This window comes from Monomorium pharaonis, chromosome 2, assembly GCF_013373865.1.
Source record: "Monomorium pharaonis isolate MP-MQ-018 chromosome 2, ASM1337386v2, whole genome shotgun sequence".
NCBI lineage: Eukaryota > Metazoa > Arthropoda > Insecta > Hymenoptera > Formicidae > Monomorium > Monomorium pharaonis.
The window spans coordinates 5,418,627-5,441,240 of NC_050468.1; the positions used below are offsets into that span (position 1 = coordinate 5,418,627).

General features: G+C 26.7%; 2 protein-coding genes across 4 annotated transcripts in view; both read left to right on the forward strand.

Moving 5' to 3' along the window:
* The window catches only part of LOC105834558 (pyruvate kinase), a 21,452-nt gene extending 14,573 nt beyond the window's left edge, over positions 1-6,879 (forward strand). For both annotated transcript variants that reach the window (XM_036283365.1, XM_036283366.1), the window contains 5 exons: positions 942-1,128; positions 2,063-2,584; positions 3,138-3,476; positions 4,283-4,439; positions 6,494-6,879. In XM_036283365.1, the coding sequence (XP_036139258.1) occupies positions 942-1,128; positions 2,063-2,584; positions 3,138-3,476; positions 4,283-4,439; positions 6,494-6,506 (1,218 nt within the window). In that variant the 3' untranslated portion in view covers positions 6,507-6,879. The remainder of the gene's footprint in view (positions 1-941; positions 1,129-2,062; positions 2,585-3,137; positions 3,477-4,282; positions 4,440-6,493) is intronic.
* Positions 6,880-7,763: 884 nt separating this feature from the next.
* LOC105834559 (phosphoserine aminotransferase) lies at positions 7,764-22,614 on the forward strand. 2 transcript variants are annotated; one of them, XM_036283367.1, is made up of 8 exons: positions 7,764-10,105; positions 16,657-16,787; positions 17,249-17,361; positions 17,440-17,601; positions 18,521-18,615; positions 19,717-19,886; positions 20,301-20,561; positions 21,891-22,026. In XM_036283367.1, exons 1-8 carry the CDS (start codon positions 10,061-10,063, stop codon positions 22,006-22,008), a joined length of 1,095 nt encoding a protein of 364 aa, XP_036139260.1. In that variant the 5' UTR covers positions 7,764-10,060; the 3' UTR covers positions 22,009-22,026. The 2 variants fall into 2 exon arrangements, with proteins under 2 accessions (XP_036139260.1, XP_012532584.1); XM_012677130.3 differs by lacking the exon at positions 7,764-10,105 and adding an exon at positions 12,765-13,033 and having other exon boundaries at positions 21,891-22,614.

Genomic DNA, 22,614 nt, shown 5'->3' on the forward strand with positions numbered 1-22,614 from the left:
TCATTAAAATAAATTTATATTATTTTATTTGTAAATTAAGTTTATATAAAATAACAAAGAAATATTATTTTTATGTAAGACTGTATTTTAAAATTTTTTTTACACAAAATAAATTTTTAATTTAGGAAAAAATTAATAAGTTAAAGTATATATGTTTTAAAAATTAGTTTAAAAAATTAAAAACTAACTAACTTAAGTTAAAAGTTATTGACTTTTTAATATTATTATTTAACTTTTAACTTAATAACTACCCAACTTTTATCCGAAAACATTTATTCGACAAGACATAATCATAATATTGGAATAAGTTGCTTTTAATGCTTTATATGTGATTTATTCGTGTAGCGTTAGCAATTTTAGTAGCGCTCGTGGATCATTCTAGCAGAAGCATTTGTAGCGATAATGTCAAGCATTTGAAATGTCTAGTAAAATGCTGCACCTTAAGATTTTTTATTTTATAATTTATAAAATTTAAGAAAACTTAAAAAATTTGAAAAATTTAAGGTATTTTTTCAGAAATTTTATAAATTCAATGTATAACAATCACAATCTTTTTTCAAAATATTGTGAGATATTATGAGAAAAACTTTTATGAAGAAAGTAATGTCATATGACGAAGTTTTTTTTTGTAGTAGAGTAGCTTCAAAGATCTGAAAGTCACTTTTGTTGAAACAATTATATAATTGTTTTTTTAATTCAATTATATAATTTTTTTATTTACAATAAAATTAGAATATAATTTTTTTAATTCTGTATATAAAAGTTAGAAATATAAAAAATCAATAGTTTACGAAATATTTTATATTTTATTTTGATATATTTTGATGTAAAGTATAAAATATTACGTAAACTATTGATTGTTTGATAATAGTATCTCAATATTTTTATATACAGAATAAGATAAATAATTTATTAAATTAACAAAAAAACTATTTTAATAGGGTGGTTCAGCGGAAGTTGAATTAGTTAAAGGTCAGACCTTTAAACTATCTACTGACAAGGCATACATGGAAAAAGGAAATAATCAAGTTATCTATGTTGACTACGAAAATATTTCAAAAGTGTTGAAGACAGGGAATCGCGTATTCGTGGACGATGGTTTAATTTCTTTAATTGTTAATGCTGTTGGTAAGTATCATTTATCCTCCTCCTCCTCCTCCTCCTTCTCCTCCTCCTCCTCCTCCTCCTCTCTCTCTCTCCTCCCCCCTTCTCTCCTTCTTCCTTACCTCTTTTCTTTCTCTCTCAGTGAATTTTTCGCAGAATTTAGAATCAATGCAGACTAAAAATGGAAAAGCAATATATATTTGTTATTTACATATATATACAAGTTTCAGAAATATAATATTAAATGTATTATATAAAAATTAGTTATAAAATACTTCAAAATTCCTTAACGTCTAATTTTTTAAGTTATAAAAAAAGTAAGGTCTTTAATAATGATCTACTATGTAACAAACAGTTAATTGTAATTCCATTTCTTTTTCTAACAAAATTGTAATGATAATAGAACGTAGGAGCACCAGTCCCTATACATCACTTAGATCTAAAGAGTTTCTTTGTGACTTCTGCTAAAGATTACGAACTTAAAAATCTGTATATACAAAAAGTATATTGCTCATATTCTTAGAATAATCGAGATACATACTGCGATATTCTCAGTACATATGTCCGCCTTTTCCATTTACTTAGTACATATTCAGAATATTTTGCATATACTAAGAATATCATATCCAAGCATTATCTATTTTACATGGGTTTTTAATTTTTTACATGAAACGAGGTTGACTTACACTTCCTCGTACTCATGGTTCGAAACGAGGTCTATAATTATTCCATAATTGTATTATAAAAGAATGTAATTATATAACATACCACGAAAATAAATTTTTTAAATATTGATAGATAATGGATATAAATATGTTAATAATGTTCAGTCACTAAGACATTTAACTTACTATCTGATAGAATTTCAATAAAATTAGATAAAAGAATTTTATATGAATACACTAGACATATTTTACTCCTATGTAATTTTACCCATCTAATTTGTTTTATTTTTTAGGCCCCAATTTAATTTCAACAACTGTTGAAAATGGTGGTATGCTGGGCTCCCGCAAAGGTGTTAATTTACCAGGAGTACCAGTGGATCTTCCAGCAGTGTCGGAAAAAGATAAATCTGATCTTCAATTTGGTGTTGAACAAGAAGTCGACATGATATTTGCTTCTTTCATCAGAAATGCTGCTGCATTAACTGAAATCCGTGCTATTCTTGGTGATAAGGGTAAAAACATCAAAATTATATCGAAGATCGAGAACCAACAGGGCATGACAAATCTTGATGAAATTATCGATGCATCCGATGGTATCATGGTAGCACGTGGTGACTTGGGAATAGAAATACCGCCACAGAAGGTATTCCTGGCACAGAAGTCTATGATTAGCCGGTGCAACAAAGTTGGCAAACCAGTAATTTGCGCCACGCAAATGCTAGAGTCTATGGTGAAAAAACCACGTGCCACAAGGGCCGAAACTTCAGACGTTGCTAATGCTATTCTTGATGGTGCTGATTGTGTTATGTTGTCAGGTAATTTATTTTGTTATATATTAATATAAAAAATGAAAGATAGAATAAAGTAATATGTGTGAAATAAAGAATATACAAAATGAGATACATAAATAATACAAAATGAGGACGTACAAATGACTAAAAATAGAACTGCCAAGAAAACTATTGATATAAAAAGGAAATGTTAAATCTATATTAAATATATATTAAATGTATAGATATATTTAGTATATTAATATAATTAATTGGACATAAAATTGAATTTTTGTTATTATGAAAGATATTTTTGGAAGAGAAAAAGTTAACGAGAATTTTTAGAAGCAGAAAATAAAGATTTATTTTTAAAAATAAGTTTATAATATTTAGATTATTAATTTGTAATACATTAATTTTTATTATATTTATTATGAATACTTATAATCTGAGATAAACACTGGAAATTTAACAAATTGAATTCTATTTTAAGAAAATAGATAAAGTATTGACATACTGATCATTATTGAATTAATAATATAATATTAAATAAATTGAATCTATTATTGTACAATTATAAATATATTTGACATTTTAGGTGAAACAGCAAAAGGAGATTATCCTTTGGAATGTGTTCGCACAATGGCTAACATTTGTAAGGAAGCAGAAGCTGCAATTTGGCAAACTCAAATCTTCCACGATTTATCGAACAAAGTTCTTCCACCTATTGATGCTACACATGCTGTCGCTATTGCCTCTGTAGAAGCATCTGTTAAATGTTTGGCCAGTGCTATCATTGTCATTACAACATCTGGCCGATCTGCACATTTAATCGCGAAATATAGGCCTCGTTGTCCCATTATTGCAGTTACCAGATTCCATCAAGTTGCTCGACAAGCGCATTTGTACCGTGGAATATTACCATTGTACTATGAAGGTATAATATTCATAAAAATAATTTAACATTAAAAAATTATTTAATATTTATTTTTAGTGTTATATAACAAAATGTACTGTGATATTTATCGACTTATAAATAATAGTATACAAACTCAGATAGCAATTGTATTAAATTCATAATGTTCTTTCTAACTAACATTAATAGGATTTAATTTTCTAAAAAATATTTTCTTATATAAAATAATTCATCTGTGATAGAAAAAAAAATTTTTTTGATGAAATCTCGAACTAGATTAAATTTGATGAAATTTTAATAAATAAGAAATAAAATTTTAATTATATTTCACTGAAAAGATTATTTTCTGCGTTTAATTAAAAACAAATCACATTTTAATGAGAATTCAATGAAAATGTTATGAAATTTCAACGAAAAATTATTAATATTATTTGAGGAAAAAATAAGATTTTATTTAAATTGAAATAAATTTTTTATACAATAAAATTACAATGATAAATCGCAGATTTATTAATAAATTAATGACATTTTTTGAAATCGTAATAAATTTTTTTATAAAATTGCAACGAAAATATGCATGTACTTTGTATTATAATATCACAAATTAACATTTTATCAAAACTAATGAATGTTTAATGATTTGATAAAAATTACTGATCAAAATAATTCAAAATAAACATATATTTCAATAAAATAGCGTTAAAATTTCATCAAAATTTTATTAATTTTATTAAAGATTTATCAAAATTTTTCCACCAGGGATATTATAACATACATACATATGTGTATGCATATTACGTATCAACATTATAATTTTTATTGTACAGGAGCACCATTAGCCGATTGGGTAAAGGATGTGGACGTGCGTGTACAATTCGGTTTAAATTTTGGTAAAAGTCGTGGTTTTATTAAAACTGGCGATTCCGTAATAGTTGTGACAGGATGGCGGCAAGGCTCGGGCTTCACGAATACACTTCGCATTGTGTACGTAGAACGTGAATTTATTAAGGAAGATCCAGCATGCACAATTTATAGCGACACTGATTCCTATGAAGATCTCTTTTGAATTTTGTATTGATAAATAATCTAATTTATTCTTATATTATTACTGATATTTGATTTATAATAATTATACAAATCATTTAAATAGTGTTGATGTTAATTTGCACATTTACAATAATTAAAATAAAAAACGAAGTGCCTTGATGTAATTACATACGATATATTTTCATAACTAAAATGTACGTATGTAATAGCAATAGATGTTGACTATATATGATACGTGTAGTACATTTTTTATTTTAAAACGAAAGAGGGTTGAAAAGTAATACACATAAGGTGTGCATATATGCAATATTTCACATTAATGCAAATAAAGTAGTGCATCCTGACTTGTAGCAGCAAGGAGCGATTTGCGCATAACTTATACTGACAATCTTCATCTACAATTGTAGCAAGTTTCATTCCATTCCTTATAGCAGTAAAATTGCATACGTGTTAATTGCATGAAGTCGGTAATTTTCATTACTAAAACCAATTTTCCACTGCGAGATTCGTCGACAATATTGGCATACATCGATTCACCTTGACAGAATTTAATTCAACAATTTACTGTATTTACTTTAATAAACAATCTATTCATATTTTATCTTTAAATGGCAATAGATATCAGTTGGCATTACATTTTCAGCACATAAGAATTTAATTATTACGTGTTGTGTGTGTGTGTGTGTGTGTGTGTGTGTGTGTGTGTGTGTGTGTGTGTGTGTGTTTAAGGTTCTACCACAAACTTATATAGCTACACGACCATATGCATAAGGAAAATTATTCAATTACAATTTTTACTTGCTTTCTTAATAAAAATGTGATTGGATAATATTTTGTATCCTTATGATTATGTAGTTAAGCAAGTGTGTGAACTCTAAACTTCGTTGACATACTTTTGTCACACGACACGACATGCATTTTTACAAGTGATGTAAGATGTGGAATAAAATTTATTACAATTTTCGTTCAAGATTGCGGGTTGCGGGTATAAACTCATGATATATAAATATTATTGTACAAGCGAATAGCTCCTTATCGCTACAAGTTCAGGTTGTATACGTGTGCATTACTTTTCAGCCGTTTTTCATAAGCATGCCATTTTTATACAAATTCAGGAGATTGTAATATTGTTCGTGTTTTAACGCGTTTTTTAAATCCTTTATTACTCTCGTATGAGACAAACTGTTCACATTTGATTTTTTTATTTCATAGATGTGATATAAAAATTAACTCTGAAACTTTGACTTTTTATTTACAATCTTTTAAAATATATCGGTATGGTTTTTAATTTTGTTTTGTACAATTTTTGTTAAAAACTTTAAAAATGTTACCCATGCGGACAAGAATACTTGACCATTTGAAGTTAGCTGCATTCCAGGATTTCTATAGTGCATGTAACGTATGCCTTGACTGCACTTGCGTTCCAAAATTCACTACCAGTACTGAAAATCTATAATTTACGTTATATATACTATCATTAACATCCTGACGTCGATAATGGGGGAAGGAGGGGGAGGATTAATCAAATTTCTTGGTGAACATTATATATCGGACATCGAACAGTTTGAACGCTGTGAATCCTATGCTAATGCTAAGAATTTGATCCACAGGCACCCGTGTTAATCGACCTGCATCATTTTATTTAATTTTTTTAACGGATCTAATAAGACTGATTTTTTAATTTGGAAGGAGGGGGAGTTTTAACTCTCCCCCTCTGGAATCCGCCAGTGTGTACTATAGATTTTCAGTTTGGTAGTAATAGTTTATAAAAAATTGGAGCCTAACTGACTTCAAAGGGTCAGGTATTTGCGTATGTATGTGCAATCAACCAAAGTTTTCGGACTTCTGTCACAAATTAAAAATATAATTTATGAAATCAGTTTGATGAAATCAATACAGTGTCGGCATATTTTATACTATAAATATTGTGGTCAGTTTTTTGGCAATAATACATATAATTATTTGTGTTAATTATTGTTTTTTATTTTCAGGACCGTCGACTAAACTCACATTATACTGAAAAGTTGTAGGAAACATAGTTTTCGTGAATATAATGCAAAGGATTACCAAGTGATACTTGAACTATTTACATTACCATGTAGGTAACTGTATATGATTATTTTACGAGTTACATTAAATACAGTTGTGACACTATCTTAATAGTAAATCCAGTATTTATTTATTAAAATACGATACACAAAGAAAATGTATAAATGTGTATGCATGCAGGCGTGCGCCCGAGCGCGCATGTGTGTGTTGGCGACACGAACTTGTTACAAAAGTAAATGGAAAGCATCCATTGTAAATCTTAAAAATTAACAAAACAAATCAATTCAAATGTATTTACTTTGTGCAATACTATTCAATGACGCTTAAACAAGTGTTTTTACAATATATTGTCCTATCTATAATAATAGAAGGAAGAAATCATTAAGAAGCTTCTGGCCTCTCGCCACAGCCATATTAAATTTATGACATCAGAAGTGAGAAATGACACATTGACAATTCAATTTTTGCATCTGCCATTTGTAAATAAAAATAAATTACACATAAGATCACTTAAATACATCTAAAATATGATGAGTGCTATCTTATTTCCTTCATAATTAATACTTAATCATAAACGTGTTACAAGTCTGATTTTTATCTGTCGTAAAGACAAGAAAAAAATCGTTTTATGTATATAATTGTTACTATAGTTAACATTCGCCGTTATTATAGTTTACTTATTTTGAAGATTTAATAAACACGTCACAAGTTACAGTATCACAATGTAGTGAATAATTACGATATAGCACGCAAAAATTGAGTTGTCAACATATCATTTCTCGCCAATGATGTCACAAATTCAATATAGCTGCAGTAAGAGGCCTGGAGCCTTAACGTAAAAAATCTGTCTACTTTAAGGATTTTTTATGTATTAATTTAAGTTTATTTTTAAGTATGAGCCTAAATTTGTGGTGAGTACTTAATGTAACGTAAAATAGTACATTGTGTAACAAAGGCAGAAAATCGATCCGCACATATTGCAAATATTTTTTGTTACCAATGTGTCGAAAATGGTCTTTGAGTATCCTTAAGGGAGTTCCTGTGCTCAGGCCCAGCACAACAAGTGGCACAGGAGTTCAAGTAAAAAAAAATATTCAAATGACTATTTTGTTGCCTTATTTTTTTTGTTGTATATGGTCTAAAGTTAATAATGGTGAATATAAAAAAAAATCTATAAAGGTGAATATAAAAAAAAATCTATAAAGGTGAATATAAAAAAAATCTATAAAGTACTACCTTCATTACTGAAATAATTTTTTTTTAATTGAGAATAAACATTTTTCACTATTATACCACCCTTAGATAACTAAATACAACAATTTGAAATTTATGTTATATCACTAGCACACATTTACTACACTTACTGTATTGCTGCGATTATTGTGAATTTTTCTTATCTCATCAATTATTTCACTCAAACGAGCAAGTGCATTGTTTCAAAAATTTAACAGTACTTTTCTGGACAGCTAAGATGTATTGTAAAGTTTCACTAACATCTTTACTAACTGTTCATTACTTTTATGTTTAATACGACAATAAAAACTGAAAAATCCTGAAAATTCATTGATTCCAATAAGAACTCATGTTAATAAAATATTTAATATCTAAATAACTAGCTAATTCAGCTTTCTGAAATTTTGACAGTCAATTTATATCACTAATTTGAACTTCTCTGCAAAGTTTCATGAAAATATATTCATTTTGATTTAGCAGCGGAACTCCGTTAAGTCTTGATTCTGCAAGAGTTACTGTATACGTATCGCGAGGTAGCGCGTATGATAGTGAAATAATGAAGCTAGATCAGCTGATCGTGGGATAAATTATACGATAGTACTAGAAAGTTGACAGGCACAAAAAACAGTGAAATAATGGTTTACTTGCATGGGATAATTAGATAAACAGCGACTTTGTGGCCGATAGAGAGCCACGAAAAGGACCACTTTCGACGCACTTGCAACAAAAAATTAATTTTTGTTACATGTGCGTCGAAATCACCCTTTTCGTGTCCTTTTTTTCTTCAGAAAATCACTGATTTTCCATAGAATAATTTTTTCACACAAGTAATTCATTATTTCAGCGATTTCATCTTCTCAATAAATAGTGTAAGCCATGCAGAAATATCTTTCTGCATGTCTTTTCTGCACATTTACCTCTGCACGTTTGCTTTCGTATTACATCGTTACGTTCGCAAGCGCTCCATCTCGCAACATACGATAATTCTCGCAAAATTACTGACGCTTCGTTACTTTCACAAACCTAATTTTGGATAACTTGTTAATTCGTATCACTTAAAAATTAGTAATAACGTGGTGATTAGTATCAGTAAAAAGAAATACCAAAAATCAGAATAGAGAAACATAACTCGAAAGTGATAGCAAACACACCTCCAATCGTCCAAACCGCGAAAGAGACTATAGAGAAATTAATTAATAATCTAAAATTATATAAAAATAAAGTTTCTTTACATTGCGGAGGGCGGAGGGGCTCTACCCCTGAAATAATATATTCGTGTAATCCTTTATTACTTTGTTTTCCGTACGCTTTCCCTCGTTATTGCACTCATGTCAACTCACAACATAACGTATATGAACTGATATGAACTTTCGTAGAATTATTGACGCTTTGTCGCTTTCGTAAAACTAATTTTAGCGCATCTGTTTGTTTTCGAAAAAGGTATACATACCGACTTTTCACACATTTGTAACAAAAGAAACGTGCAACCAGTGCTATTCAGTTCAGCTATTACTCACGAGTTCAGGGAGTGGACGCACAAACCAAAAGCGTATTTGTTGCACAATATGCTATTAAAATTAATAATTTTTAAAATTATAACAATTATACCATACATTTTAAAATTAAAGTAATGCTAAAATTTCTCTGCATGCTTTCCCGAGAAAACTTGTAACTGTAAATCCCATAGATCTAAATTGTAAAAGCGCATAGAAATATGCTCTGAAGAGTTACTTTTGACAAGAGTTTATGGCTTGAAGTAAAATGTATATATCACAATTAATAAAATTAATAAAAGAGAAACAATTTATTATGGAAATTATTGCATTGTAAATATATATATAAGATTTCGGCTAGACCCACTTCGAGACCTTGAGGCGACTCAGATAAGACATTTGCTTTTATGTGCACAGCTGCTCAGCTTTATTTCGAGTAGTATTAATCTTGAGTTGAAATAGAATGTTGCGCAGTTTTCCAAAATGTTCAAAATTGAGTATCGTGCTTAATCAAATTCTTGATTAAAGAAAGTCTTACGATGCAGATTAAAAAACATTTAAATGGGAGTTTAGATGGGTATTCTTTTTTCTTACTTTCCATTCTATTCGGCTGTGAAAGAATGGACCAAATTATTTAAATTGAGAATCTTTGGAAAATGATTATCATTCCAGTCAACTTATGAAAGTCATCACTTTAGGAACAAATCAATCTTATGAAGGCTAAATTACTAATGATGGGCGTTTGAAGAACAAAAAAATTAGAATATTAGAACTGTAGAAAACATGCACTATAGAAATTTTGGAACGCAGCTAACTTCAGATGACCAGGTATTCCTTCCATGTGTAAACTTTACATAGCTCTTAGTGTAGTGGAAAAAGTGCCGATGTTGCATCCTTAGAAGTTCGTGCAAGGTTTGTTATATAATATTAGTAATGTTAGTATTATTTATATTTTACACATATTAAAAATATATAAGATTATTATAATATAGGTAAGATATGATCTGAAATAAAATATTGTATAAATATAGCAAAAATTAAGTATACATATTAAATAAAACATTTTATTATTTATTTAATCTTTTTAGAAATTTGTATTTTTTTAATACTTTGATGTTTTTCATTATTTATTTTATTTATATATGCAGTTACATAAGTAACATATAATTCAATAATATTGTGAGAATATAAGAAATGACAAGACAAGTGTATAAATGTTGTCAATTATTAATTCAAATACATTAAGTTAATTAACAATACTTCGCAAGTAAATTTCTAAATATTTGACAAAGTTATTTAATTTTTAATTAGGATGTGTGATGCATCCTTCTGTTTGCATATTAGTTAGTGGAACTGCAAGAGAACAATATGTAACAGAAGTGGTAAATGTTTTCTTGCACACATATCACAAACTATTGATTTTAATATGTAATTTACTAAGAAATATATATTACAACAATCAATGAACATCAATAATTACATCAATCAAACCTCTGATTGATTGTAATTATGATCCATAAATTGATCAAAATTCGTTATTATTAACGACATTATCTAATTTTTGTTTCAGTTTTTCTATATATAATACTTTTTAACAAAAATTGTCAGAATAAAAATTAGAGATTTTATCTTTGAGAGTAAAATTGTCGATTCACCATTTATATTCGAACTATACAATTGCCATATTTTGGTGGTTTGATTGATGCTGAAAGTACTCAATGTTTTATAAATTTTAAAAACTTGTACAATCAAATATATTGTACAATCAAATAATTTATAATTTAATACTTTAATACTTTATAATTTAAGTACTTAGCGCTCTGTCGTCCATCAACGAATTTTGGTCTTAAGATACAATACAGTTCTGTGATTGATTATTAACATATTAAGACGGTATTTAAATATAAAATTTGATGCGAATATCGGCCATTGTGATTAATTTTGTCTTTGTTGTTTCGTCGTAGAATCAATCAATAATCAGACAACAGATTGATAAAGGCCATTGCACGTACATTTTGTACAATATGATTGATATTAATTTGATTAATATTAAAAAAGAAATTAAAATTCAAAAATTAATAGAAAAGAATGCAACATTTCTTCCAAAGAAATACATATTATTTAAAACGCAATTATGTTTAATGCAATGTAATAAATGTAGAGGGAGAGAAATAGGTATGTTAATAATTTGAAAGATATATTGCATTATCTATTTTATATCATTTTCTAAAAATAATTTTAACATTTGGTTAAAAAAAAATTATAAACTTATCATCAGAATGAACACTTCGGGAGTATCAAAAACAATTTTCTATCCAAATTAGATACCTAAATAAAGAATAAATAAAATAATAAAAATTAAAATGTAAATTCGAAAATATTTTAATAAAAAAGAAAGTTATATTTTATAACTTTTATTATTAGATGAAATTGTGATAAAAATATATATATATTATGATCCATATACTAATGATATTAGTTTAGTTGACGATTATTATACGAGTATTATACATGAATCAATAGAAATAAAAAGTATTTGATATATATGGTCTATGAATTTATTTAAACAAACATTAGGATATTGGTTTTTAGGTAGATAATGCAAACAAAACTCATAATATTATGTTAACAACTGTAGAATTTTATTAGTTTTAAGCTACCATGAAAATAAGATTAATAATAAAATGTATTACTTTGGATCAAGAACTAAGGTTTATTTTAAAAAATTATTACTCTCAAAAAACTATATTTTGAAAGAAATGAACATAAAATATATATTATAATCAACCTGTCTCATTTATCAATAAGAAATAATGTCAGAACGAAAAAGTTAATATACAAAAAACATATAATTGATTGGCAAGCAATCAAGAAAGTATATAAACTTAGTCAAGAAAATTTTTTAACTTTCGAAGATTTCTAATAAACATTTTAATTTAATATACTTTTTAGAAATAAAAGTTAACTTAGCAGCACAATTTTTTAAATAAATGTACACAAAAATAATGATTCCTTACAATTTATTACAGATATGCATAAACTATTTGATACTCTAAATTTTTCTTTAAAAAAACAAAAATAGTGCCTAATAAACTAAATTACGCTATATCAAGACGCGTGGAATTTTTACAAACTGAATAAAATGTTTGGAACAAGAAATTTTGGAAGCTTTAAAAAAAAGTAAATTTGAAATTGGGCCACAAACATATAAAAAAAGGTTTTCGTATTAACAATAAATTTAGTTATACAATTATTTAAAAATAATTACGATATTTATAAAACTGCACTAGAAAATTAATTCAAGATCCATTTAAACGTTTATTTTTTATTGTGAAACAACAGTATGAATGTTCTATCAATCCATTCCTTAAATTTCAAGCTGGCTTATGATATTTTGCATGAAAACAGTTATGAAACACTCTGTATGCTATTAATTGCCTGGTAAAATTGACACAAACAAACTACTCAATGCAGATCTTTCATGTCTTGTGCGTCACAAGTTACATTTATCTCGAAAAGATTATGGTGAAAAATACGTAAGAGAATCAGATAGAGAGACCCCCCACAAATCAAACGAACCAACTACGATTGCCGCCTGGTACCACTTTGTCTCTCATCCACTTCAGTCTGCTTTGTGCTGTCTGGTTGTCTGGTGCTTTGCCACGTGTGTCGATTGTAAGCATAATAATGACCGATCAAAGTCATAAAGCAAGTGTAATCAATTTTGGAGCTGGTCCAGCTAAATTACCGCACGAGGTATATTGAAAGTATTTTTTACAACTCGCACATTTCAGTATATTTTTAAAAATTGTAAAGATAAACATTGTTCTTAAAAAGTAAATAATTTTGTAAAATAAATTTTAAAATAATGTTTTTTTTAATCATTGCGTGAAAAAGACAAGATTATTCTGTATAAATCTGATTATTTTGTGCAAATCAGAATCCTGTAACCAATTCATTAAATATAAAGTGCAATGATAACCTGATTAATACCCCACCTTTCACCCGCGTACATACACGCACACACACATACATACACGCATTTTCACGCATAAGCTAACCTAATAGTAAGGCCCAATTTACACCAATGTAGATTAATTTCAATTTTGGTTTAACTTTCTATTTTTTCTAATTCATAAAGAACAGATTAAAATTAATTAATTTGTATTGGTGCAAATCTAAAAAATGGCATAAGTGTATTAACAATAATTTATCATGAGATTTATATAGAATATTGCGGCACATTACATTTATTGGTCTTTTTAGCTGCACTAATGCAATAAAAGTTAAAGTAAGACAAGTATATATATATCTTTTTGTCACTCTAACTTATTGCATTAGCGCAGCAATACAGCTAAAAAGAACGGACCTATTAACTGCATATTTACGTTACATGAATCGGTTGTACAATCTCAGTAAAAAATGAATTACATTATTAAAAGCAAAACGTTCTTGAAATTTTAGTATGATATATATATATATATATTTGGATTTTATCAGTTCATGATTGGTTTTAATTGTGTAATGCATTTGTGTTACATATATATATATATATATATATATATATATATATATATATATATATATCAGCTGTACAATCTCGACAATATTAAGAATAATATAATATATTTAAAAAATTTTAGCATGCATTTAAATTTTAGATTATTATTGATTTTACATATTATTTATGCATATGATTTTACATATTATTATTGTTAATCCATTTTAATTTCCTCGATAATCATATTACGCGGTCACGCTGTTCATATTTTGCCGAATAGTACTAGCATTCGAATCGCGATATACAACTGCTAGTACTTTCAGATTTTAGTATAAAATTGTTATTATATATAATATAAAACACAAGCGCCATTGCACCGCTTAGTATTTTTCGAAATCACATTAAAAGCGTTATTGCACTGGTGGTATTCTTGATAAGATTTTTTTATTCCTGGCACCCAAGTAAAAATGTTACATGTGACTGTACCACTGAAATAAGGTATATTAAAAACAAGATTTCTCTCTGCTGGAATTAAGCGGAACACGAGGGAAGGACAAAGTGTCCAAAGGGTATTTCTGATCTCTCTCTTTTTAATCTTCTACGTACTGCGTACAATAGACAAGGATCAATGTACCCTTCTGATTGTTTATTCTTATTCTCTTGCATTTCGATCGTCAGACCCCCGTCAGTTTCAAGTATATCTATTTCAATGGACTGTACCAATTATATAGACATGTAATTAACCTGAGTTGTTTTCATGTCTATTCGACTTATTTCAGGGAACTTATTTTCAAATTTATATTGCATACAAAAATATATAAAAATTTTTTATTTAAGGTGTGCTATAGAATTTTTGTATGCGATATTGTGAGAATAAGGTTTCTCGAATTTTACAATAACTTAGTTTTTACAAATGTGTAACTATATAATAATATTTAAAAGTTACTGAAATTTTTAAAAAATTGCAGGTTTCTTAGGTTTATTTTTTCTTTTTTTTAAATCAACAATAAAATATTTTGGTCGTAAATATCCAAATATTAATCCTGAAATCAGCAAAGAACAAAACAACGAATAATTTAGCTTGATGACTTATGCAATGTAAATAATATTTTATATGTCATGCAGTTTTAGGTAAATTTAAGCAGACAACTTTCAAATATAAGTGAATCCAAATAAATTTTAACACAAATATTTATTAGAGCTTTATTAGAATATATAATAAATTTGATTTAATTTGTAATACTACTTTCTTATCAAATTTGCAAATAAATACTAAAAAACGCAATTTTATATAAGAATAAAAAAACAAATAAAAATATTAAATAAACCAATAAGAGAATTGTGCTCAAATTGTATATAGATACTCAAACGTAATAATAAAACAATCTATGAAATGTTTATATTTTTGATAATATTTTGAAATATAACACATTAATTAATATCATTTATTAGTTAATATTTTTTTAGCAATTAAACTTAATCTGTGACAATTTTTTGCGAATTTCTGTAAAAAATACCATAGCAACTAATTAGAATAATTTTTAAAGAAACTTGTAAATGATTTTGAAAGGTAACATTTATATGCCAAAAATGTATCTTCCATGTAATTTTCATTAATTTCTTATCATTTTCAACTAGCTAATGCAATCTTAAGTTCATGTTTTTGTCAGTAGTAATTTCTGACGTATTCTAATAACAAATTGCCAATGGAATTGAGAAAAATCTCTCTCTCTCTCTATTATTTTATAATCATTTAACTGTCGTATATCATTTAAACGATTACGAAATGACTTTCAGCTCGGTGTTTGTAGTTAATTTATCATTATATTCTGTTAATAAATTTGTGATATTTTTTCTCGTACTTTGCTGATAAAATTTGTAGCAGAAATTTTGCAAAATTTATTTTCGACAGATTTAACTATTTGGAAACATGAATTATAAAAGTACCCAGATAGAAAAACATGAAAATAGCATTATTTTAATTTTAAAATGTTATATATAATATATTGTGTCAGAATTGTAAATCTTATTTAAAAATCATTAATTCTAAATTTAATTTATGTGCAGTAATCTTAAAACAATTTGTGTTAAATATAATATAAATGCTTGTGTAATTGTAACAGAGAATTATCACAATTAGCACAATTATCGCTTAATATATTTTAGAAAATACCACATTTAATTATTATAAAACAAAAGGAAATTATTACAGCATGAAGATGTACAATTATTATTTGAACATTTTTAAATGACAATTTTAGCAAGAAATTAAAAATATATAGCATGCATAAAACATACATACTATAATATTTCAATATCATTTGTAAATATTTGATAAATAATTAAATGAATAGATTTACAAATTATAATTACAAAATAAATAAATTTAAAAATTATGAGCATAAAATTTCTTTGTAGCAAGAGAGAGACACTTTTGCTCCAAAATGTAACAATTGTTGCAAAAGTTTCTATCTCGGTATGGATCCAGAATTTTATCCTGGACAAAGTATTATTTTTGAAACCCCTTCAATTTTTCTAGAAAGGAAATAATAATAAATAATTATTTAAATAGTTTACACATAATTTGTGTGTGTGTGTGTGTGTGTGTGTGTGTGTGTGTGTGTGTGTGTGTGTACAGGATGTCCCAAAACATGTGGGTCGACGCACTTTATAAAATAAAGATATATCCGTTGCTAAAAAAACTATCATACATTTCCTTTTTATATTAATTTTGTTGATTGTTATAAAAAAAACTTGTATAAAGAAAACTTTTTGAGAAAGTGATATTTGCCATCATAATCATATAATAAAAAAGTGCGAGAGTCAAAATCTTGTACTAACAGAGGTATATCGAACCGGATTGCTTTGTCATTTACAGGTTCTGAAAAAAGTGCAAGAAGAACTACTTGCGTATGAAAACACTCAAATCAGCATCCTTGAATTAAGTCATCGATCGAATGATTTTAAAAAAGTTATTGACGACGCGCAGGTTACATTACGAGATATTCTGTGAGTCAAGAATCCAAGTTAAATTACTCAACACTTGAACCGCTTTAAAAATCATAAAAAATTTTAAATATATTAATAAACATGATACATTAATTTCTGTAAAACATTTCTCATACAGTAAGTATTTCAGCAGTTTTACAACATTTCTGCAATATTGCTGAAATATTATATTCTATGTTTATTAAATTGAATTAAAATTAAAGGAAGTTCTTATTTAGTATTTTTAATAATCAAATTAATCTTAAAAATTTTTTAATAATCAAAAATAATTCAAAATTTTTTTTATTAATATCTTATTACAAAATAAAGAGATGATATCATATTTGTCAAGCAATAGATTAATCTGATTTTCTTACATATAATCTTTACATACTATCTATACTATTTTACATATATTCATGTATATCCAAAGCGCTTCTTATAAATTACTGTTTTTTATCAATAATATTTGTTTTCTAAAGCAATATTCCTGACAACTATAAAATCCTGTTTATGCAAGGAGGTGGTACCGGAATTTTTGCGGCAGTTCCTTTGAACATTATGAATACCGGAATTGCGGATTATTTAGTAACTGGTAAGAAATACACACATACTTTTATTTGTAATAAAGTAGATAATAAAGACATTTTGTGTTGTTTATGCATTTCTTTAGGTTCATGGTCTGCAAAAGCGGCAAAAGAAGCGACAAAGTATGGAAAAATAAACATGGTTTTACCTAAAGTTACGAAATATACAGAAATACCAGATCCTTCCACATGGAACTTAAATCCAAATGCATCATACGTTTATTATTGTGCCAATGAAACTGTGCATGGTAAACAAAACATTAAAGATTCATTTTTTTATTATCTTTTTACATTGTTTTTAACATATAGAGTGTTTTATTTTACAGTCAATTATTTTGAATAAATTTTTGAAAAAATGTTTCAGATAAAAATTGTATGTTTTGAAAGGGAACAAATAATAAAGAGAAGATGATAATAATGTCTCCATTTAAAATTTGTATAATAACTTTATTAATAGTCAATATTTTAAATTGAAAATTTTATATGATTACATTTGTCAATGTGTTGTTTAATGTATTCTAGACTTAAAGTTATGAAATATTTATTACTTTATTACATTGTTTATAAAAATGTCACTACACTGCATAATAGATTGAAGAGAAACAAGAATGATAATGTTTTTGTCTCTTCTGTTTATAAAAAATTGATTGTAAGAATTTGTTTTTTAACGCATTGTTTTTTTTAAATAAAATTATAGTTTATATAGTAATAATTATATAAAATTATTATTCAATATATAAAGAAAAAATATTCTATATGTAAGAATATATGCAAATGTATACACAAAACTATTCCACACATAGATTACAATACCGAAAATCTATAATATATATAATATAAATTGGTAATAATTTAGATTAGCATAACTATAATAAACTTATTGAATAATTTTTTTTATATGAAAACTTTGAAAAAAAGTCCTATATGTATCGAGCCTGTTGAAAAGGCATTAGCACGTTTAATATTAATTGCAGTTACATTAGCAAAATTCCATGCTATTGTTTAACTTTGCATAATGCTTGAAATAAAAACAATTAAATAATAAAAGTGTCTTAATATATTCGTATATATTTGTACAACAATTAGTGCTTCCAAATTTAAAATAAAAGTCATCCAAGATAATTGACTATCGCTTAAAATAAAACTAAAATATATTTGTGTTTTCAGGAATTGAATTTGATTATATTCCGGAAACAAACGGCATACCACTTGTTGCTGATATGTCATCTAATATACTTACAAAACCTCTTGAGATATCGAAGGTAAACATTTAAGATAAAATATGCTTAGCAAATACAGATATAATTGCTATATAACATATATGTAAATGTAATGGCTATATATTTCTGTTATATTCGTAACTCGTTGAATACGTAAAATCTTGAGTTCCGAAATATATGAATTACATTTGATGAATTTTTGTTTGTATCACATAGCATAGTTTCTGTTATTATTTTATTCTTGATATTAAGAAATTTTGAAATAATATACATTGCCGGAAAGTTTCCGAACACTTAGGAATACAATAAACAAAAAAAGCAAAAAAGTATATCTTACTAAATATTGTATGTATGTGAGTTTACAATATACTAAAAATAATGGATATTGAAAAAATTAATAAAATCTGCAAGATAAAATATATCACAAACAAAAACATCGATCATAGCATATATTGTTTTGATATGTACTTTCTTGACTTTTTTGTTTCTCTTATTATTCGTTTTCAAATTACGGTCGATATTTAACACACTCTTCAATAGTTGCTATCTATTTCTATAATAGACATGTCTGACAGTCAAGACTTTTATCGTATCAAGGTGAAGATTTAATAGAAATATTCATTTCTTTTCGTATTCAAGTGAATGATGCACATCTTTTTATGTTTACATATATAAACAGTGTGTAACTAAATGACGGTGTCTAATTGAACAGTATGCAACTTTTCGTGTCCAAATGAACAGTGTGCAATTGAGCACCTTATATTTTCAAACTATTATTTATATTAATTTGTGATAAAACTATTGTTATAAACTATGAAGAACTGTAAAACTATCGCGGGTTAGAACTTGCATAAAAACTTGTGTAGAAAATTGAGGTGCTAACTTCACACACGATTGCGCAACTCCCTGTTCTTGCGCTCTCTTTCTCTCTCTCTCTCTCTCTCTCTCTCTCTCTCTCTCTCTCTCTCTCTCTCTCTCTCTCTCTCTCTCTCTCTCTGTCTTAAAAATATTAATAACAGTTTTGCATTTTTTTTGTTGCTGTTGTATGTTGTATGTTTTATTTTTATTTTAGTATATCAAGCTTAATTACTTTTTATCCATAAATATATTATTTAATTATTATAAACATATATTTTTTTTTAGTTTGCGGTAATTTTTGCGGGTGCACAAAAAAATATTGGGCCGGCTGGTGTTACTTTAGTAATCATACGAGATGACATGCTTGGTCATCCTATGGACGTATGTCCGACAGTGTTGAATTTTACTGTCATGGCGAATGATAATTCATTGCACAATACACCGCCCGTATTTCAGTAAGCATTACTGATTAATAACTGAAAAATATACACATAATGGCATATATAATTTATTTAACGCAGACGCTATCAAATAAAATTTAAAATGTTTGCAAGATATTCTACATTTCTATACCTGAAATATTACGTATATGAAAAAAATTTTTGACATTTTTTGCATTTTACATATGTTTTTTAATTGTAATAGTTAAGACTAACAGTTTCTATAGTGCTTATAAATATATTTTATAATTTGCATTTTATTATTTATTTATTATTTTATAATAAATTATATATTTCTTTAAATGTTTTAATTTTTTCAACAAAAAAATTTTCTGTATATGGCATTTAATTTTTTTATGTCATAAAATTTTTGTAATAAAAGAATTCTTGTCTTAAAACTATTAACATTAACATCGGTGATTATTTTAGAATATACGTAGTGGGCTTAGTATTTGAATGGATTAAACGCAATGGTGGAGTCGAAGGTATGCAAAATTTTGCGAAGAAGAAGAGCAGCAAGATATATGATGTCATTGATGGATCAGGCGGATTTTATATGTGTCCCATCAAACCAGATGCACGTAGTAAAATGAATATTCCGTTCAGAATAGGAAATGGCAATGAGGAACTGGAAAAGATGTTTCTTTCTGGTGCCGTAGTTCGCGGAATGTTGCAGCTAAAAGGTCACAGGTTAGTAAAAAACTAATGAAATAGAACTACAATAATTTATTATTGTACAAATGACTCAGCATACACTTTATGAAAATTCATATTTCGAAATTCGTCAAATTTTAGGACTTTGTAGTTTATAAGACGACAATCAAAAGTCTCAATAAGCACAATTTTCCAGGAACTGTAATTAAACTTCCAAAAAATATTAAAAATTTATAATGTTTAGAGATCCTACAATTAGAGTCTGGTCATAAAACAAGTTTTGAATGATGGATTTCCCCGTTCCCGAGAGACATAAGAAATAAAAGAAAAGAAAATGAAAAATAATTTAACTATAATATATTTCTCTCTTTTAGGATGTTATTCTTAATCACCTTATAGTCTAATCGTATGATGACTAATAAGTTCAGAGATACATTCATGAACTTTTTTGTGTGACGTGAGAACAGGTATCTCATGTTTGCGCTCTTGTTTTCCGTGTAAAATGTGTTCTAGGTTTTTTTTTTGATAATAAATTCTAAAATATTTCGTTTGTTGAGACTTGCAGAAAGTATGAAAATATGATCGTTTTTGTTCTAAAATTCTAAAAATTATTATTTTTCAACTTTAGAAACTAAATTATAATTAGTATAAAATATGCCTTATTCAGTCACAGCTAGATTTTGGTATTGCTATTTACTTATGTGATTTTATATACTTTTTAAATTTTATATACTTTTAAAGTTCACTGAACTATGCACTGAATAGAATTTTCGGTCTTTAACTTAATACTTTATAATTTTGTTACATTTATTAGCTATATTGTGTGTTCTATTAATTTCATAATATACTTCTACAATGCGCAAAATCGCAAGATTTTTTGTATATTTTTAATACTTTTGTATGACACTATTATGTACAAGGTACTTATACTTTTGAGATACTGATGTGTAAAGAGCATTAATTTTTTACCTTTTTAGAAACAAAAATGATTTTGAAAATATATATTTGTTGAGTGTTCCATATCCCGCTACAGGTTCCACAATCAAAATTATTTTTCCATTTTCAGTAAATTTTTAATTACGTTTGTTATGTATATCCGAAGAATTGCTTATACATGGTTGGTAGAACTTTATGAGTAACAAACTTGTACCGCCAAGAATTGTCATAAATATTTGATGAGTTATTTAAATAAAACAAAATGATGGTTTATAATTCTCTTCTCTAATTGTTTAGTTTTTAAAATATTGATAAAATAATAATAATAATAATAATAATAATAATAATAATAATGTTATTGTATAAAATGTAAATAGTGGGCTAAAATGCTATTCTCTCCTCTATACAAAACAATAATTTCTTTTACAGATCAGTGGGTGGAATACGCGCATCTTTATATAATGCCGTCACGGAAGAAGAGGCGGAAACATTGGCCAATTACATGAAATGGTTTTATGATTTACATTGTAAAAAAACTGAAAAATAATTTCGAAAAATTATAAGAATTTCTCCAAGTGCATAAGCTCACGATAATCTGATGAGTGTATCTGTCATGTCTATTTTCTCTACGTTTAAAAGAAAGAATTTAAAAGAATTAAGAGAAAAAATACAAATTGTTTTTCAGAAATTAAAAAATAATAAATTTTTTAAAAAGATTTTTTTGGCTTTAGTTTTACAGCTTTATGCTTTAATAACTTTTGCAAGTCTCGTTGGGCTGCAAATAGTACTCCAGTCATAACGCGAAAAAAATTTTTATCTTCTTCGAGATTTAATATATCTAAGTGTGGCCATAACTTCTTTGCCTTTAGTTTTGCAACTTTATCTTAATATAAATAAGTAGCTAATATAGAAAATATATAAAATGTAATAGGATATATATATGAAATTTATGTTTTATACTTTCTCACTACTATGTTTAAAATAAATGTTTTTATACAGAGTTTTAATAATCTTTATTTTATTTTTTTATTTGATGTATCTACATATAAGTAATTAAGGAAATACATAAAATATTATAGGATATTTATATATAACTTATATATTTTACACTATTATTACTACGGTTAAAATAAACGTGTTTATTTAGAAAGAA

Excerpts from the sequence above, each read along its gene's own strand:
- LOC105834559 (XM_012677130.3), top strand. The coding sequence starts at position 12,965 with ATGACCGATCAAAGTCATAAAGCAAGTGTAATCAATTTTGGAGCTGGT. Across the intron at positions 17,362-17,439 it reads TGCGGATTATTTAGTAACTG|GTTCATGGTCTGCAAAAGCG; the intron begins GTAAGAAATACA and ends GCATTTCTTTAG. Across the intron at positions 19,887-20,300 it reads AATACACCGCCCGTATTTCA|AATATACGTAGTGGGCTTAG; the intron begins GTAAGCATTACT and ends TGATTATTTTAG.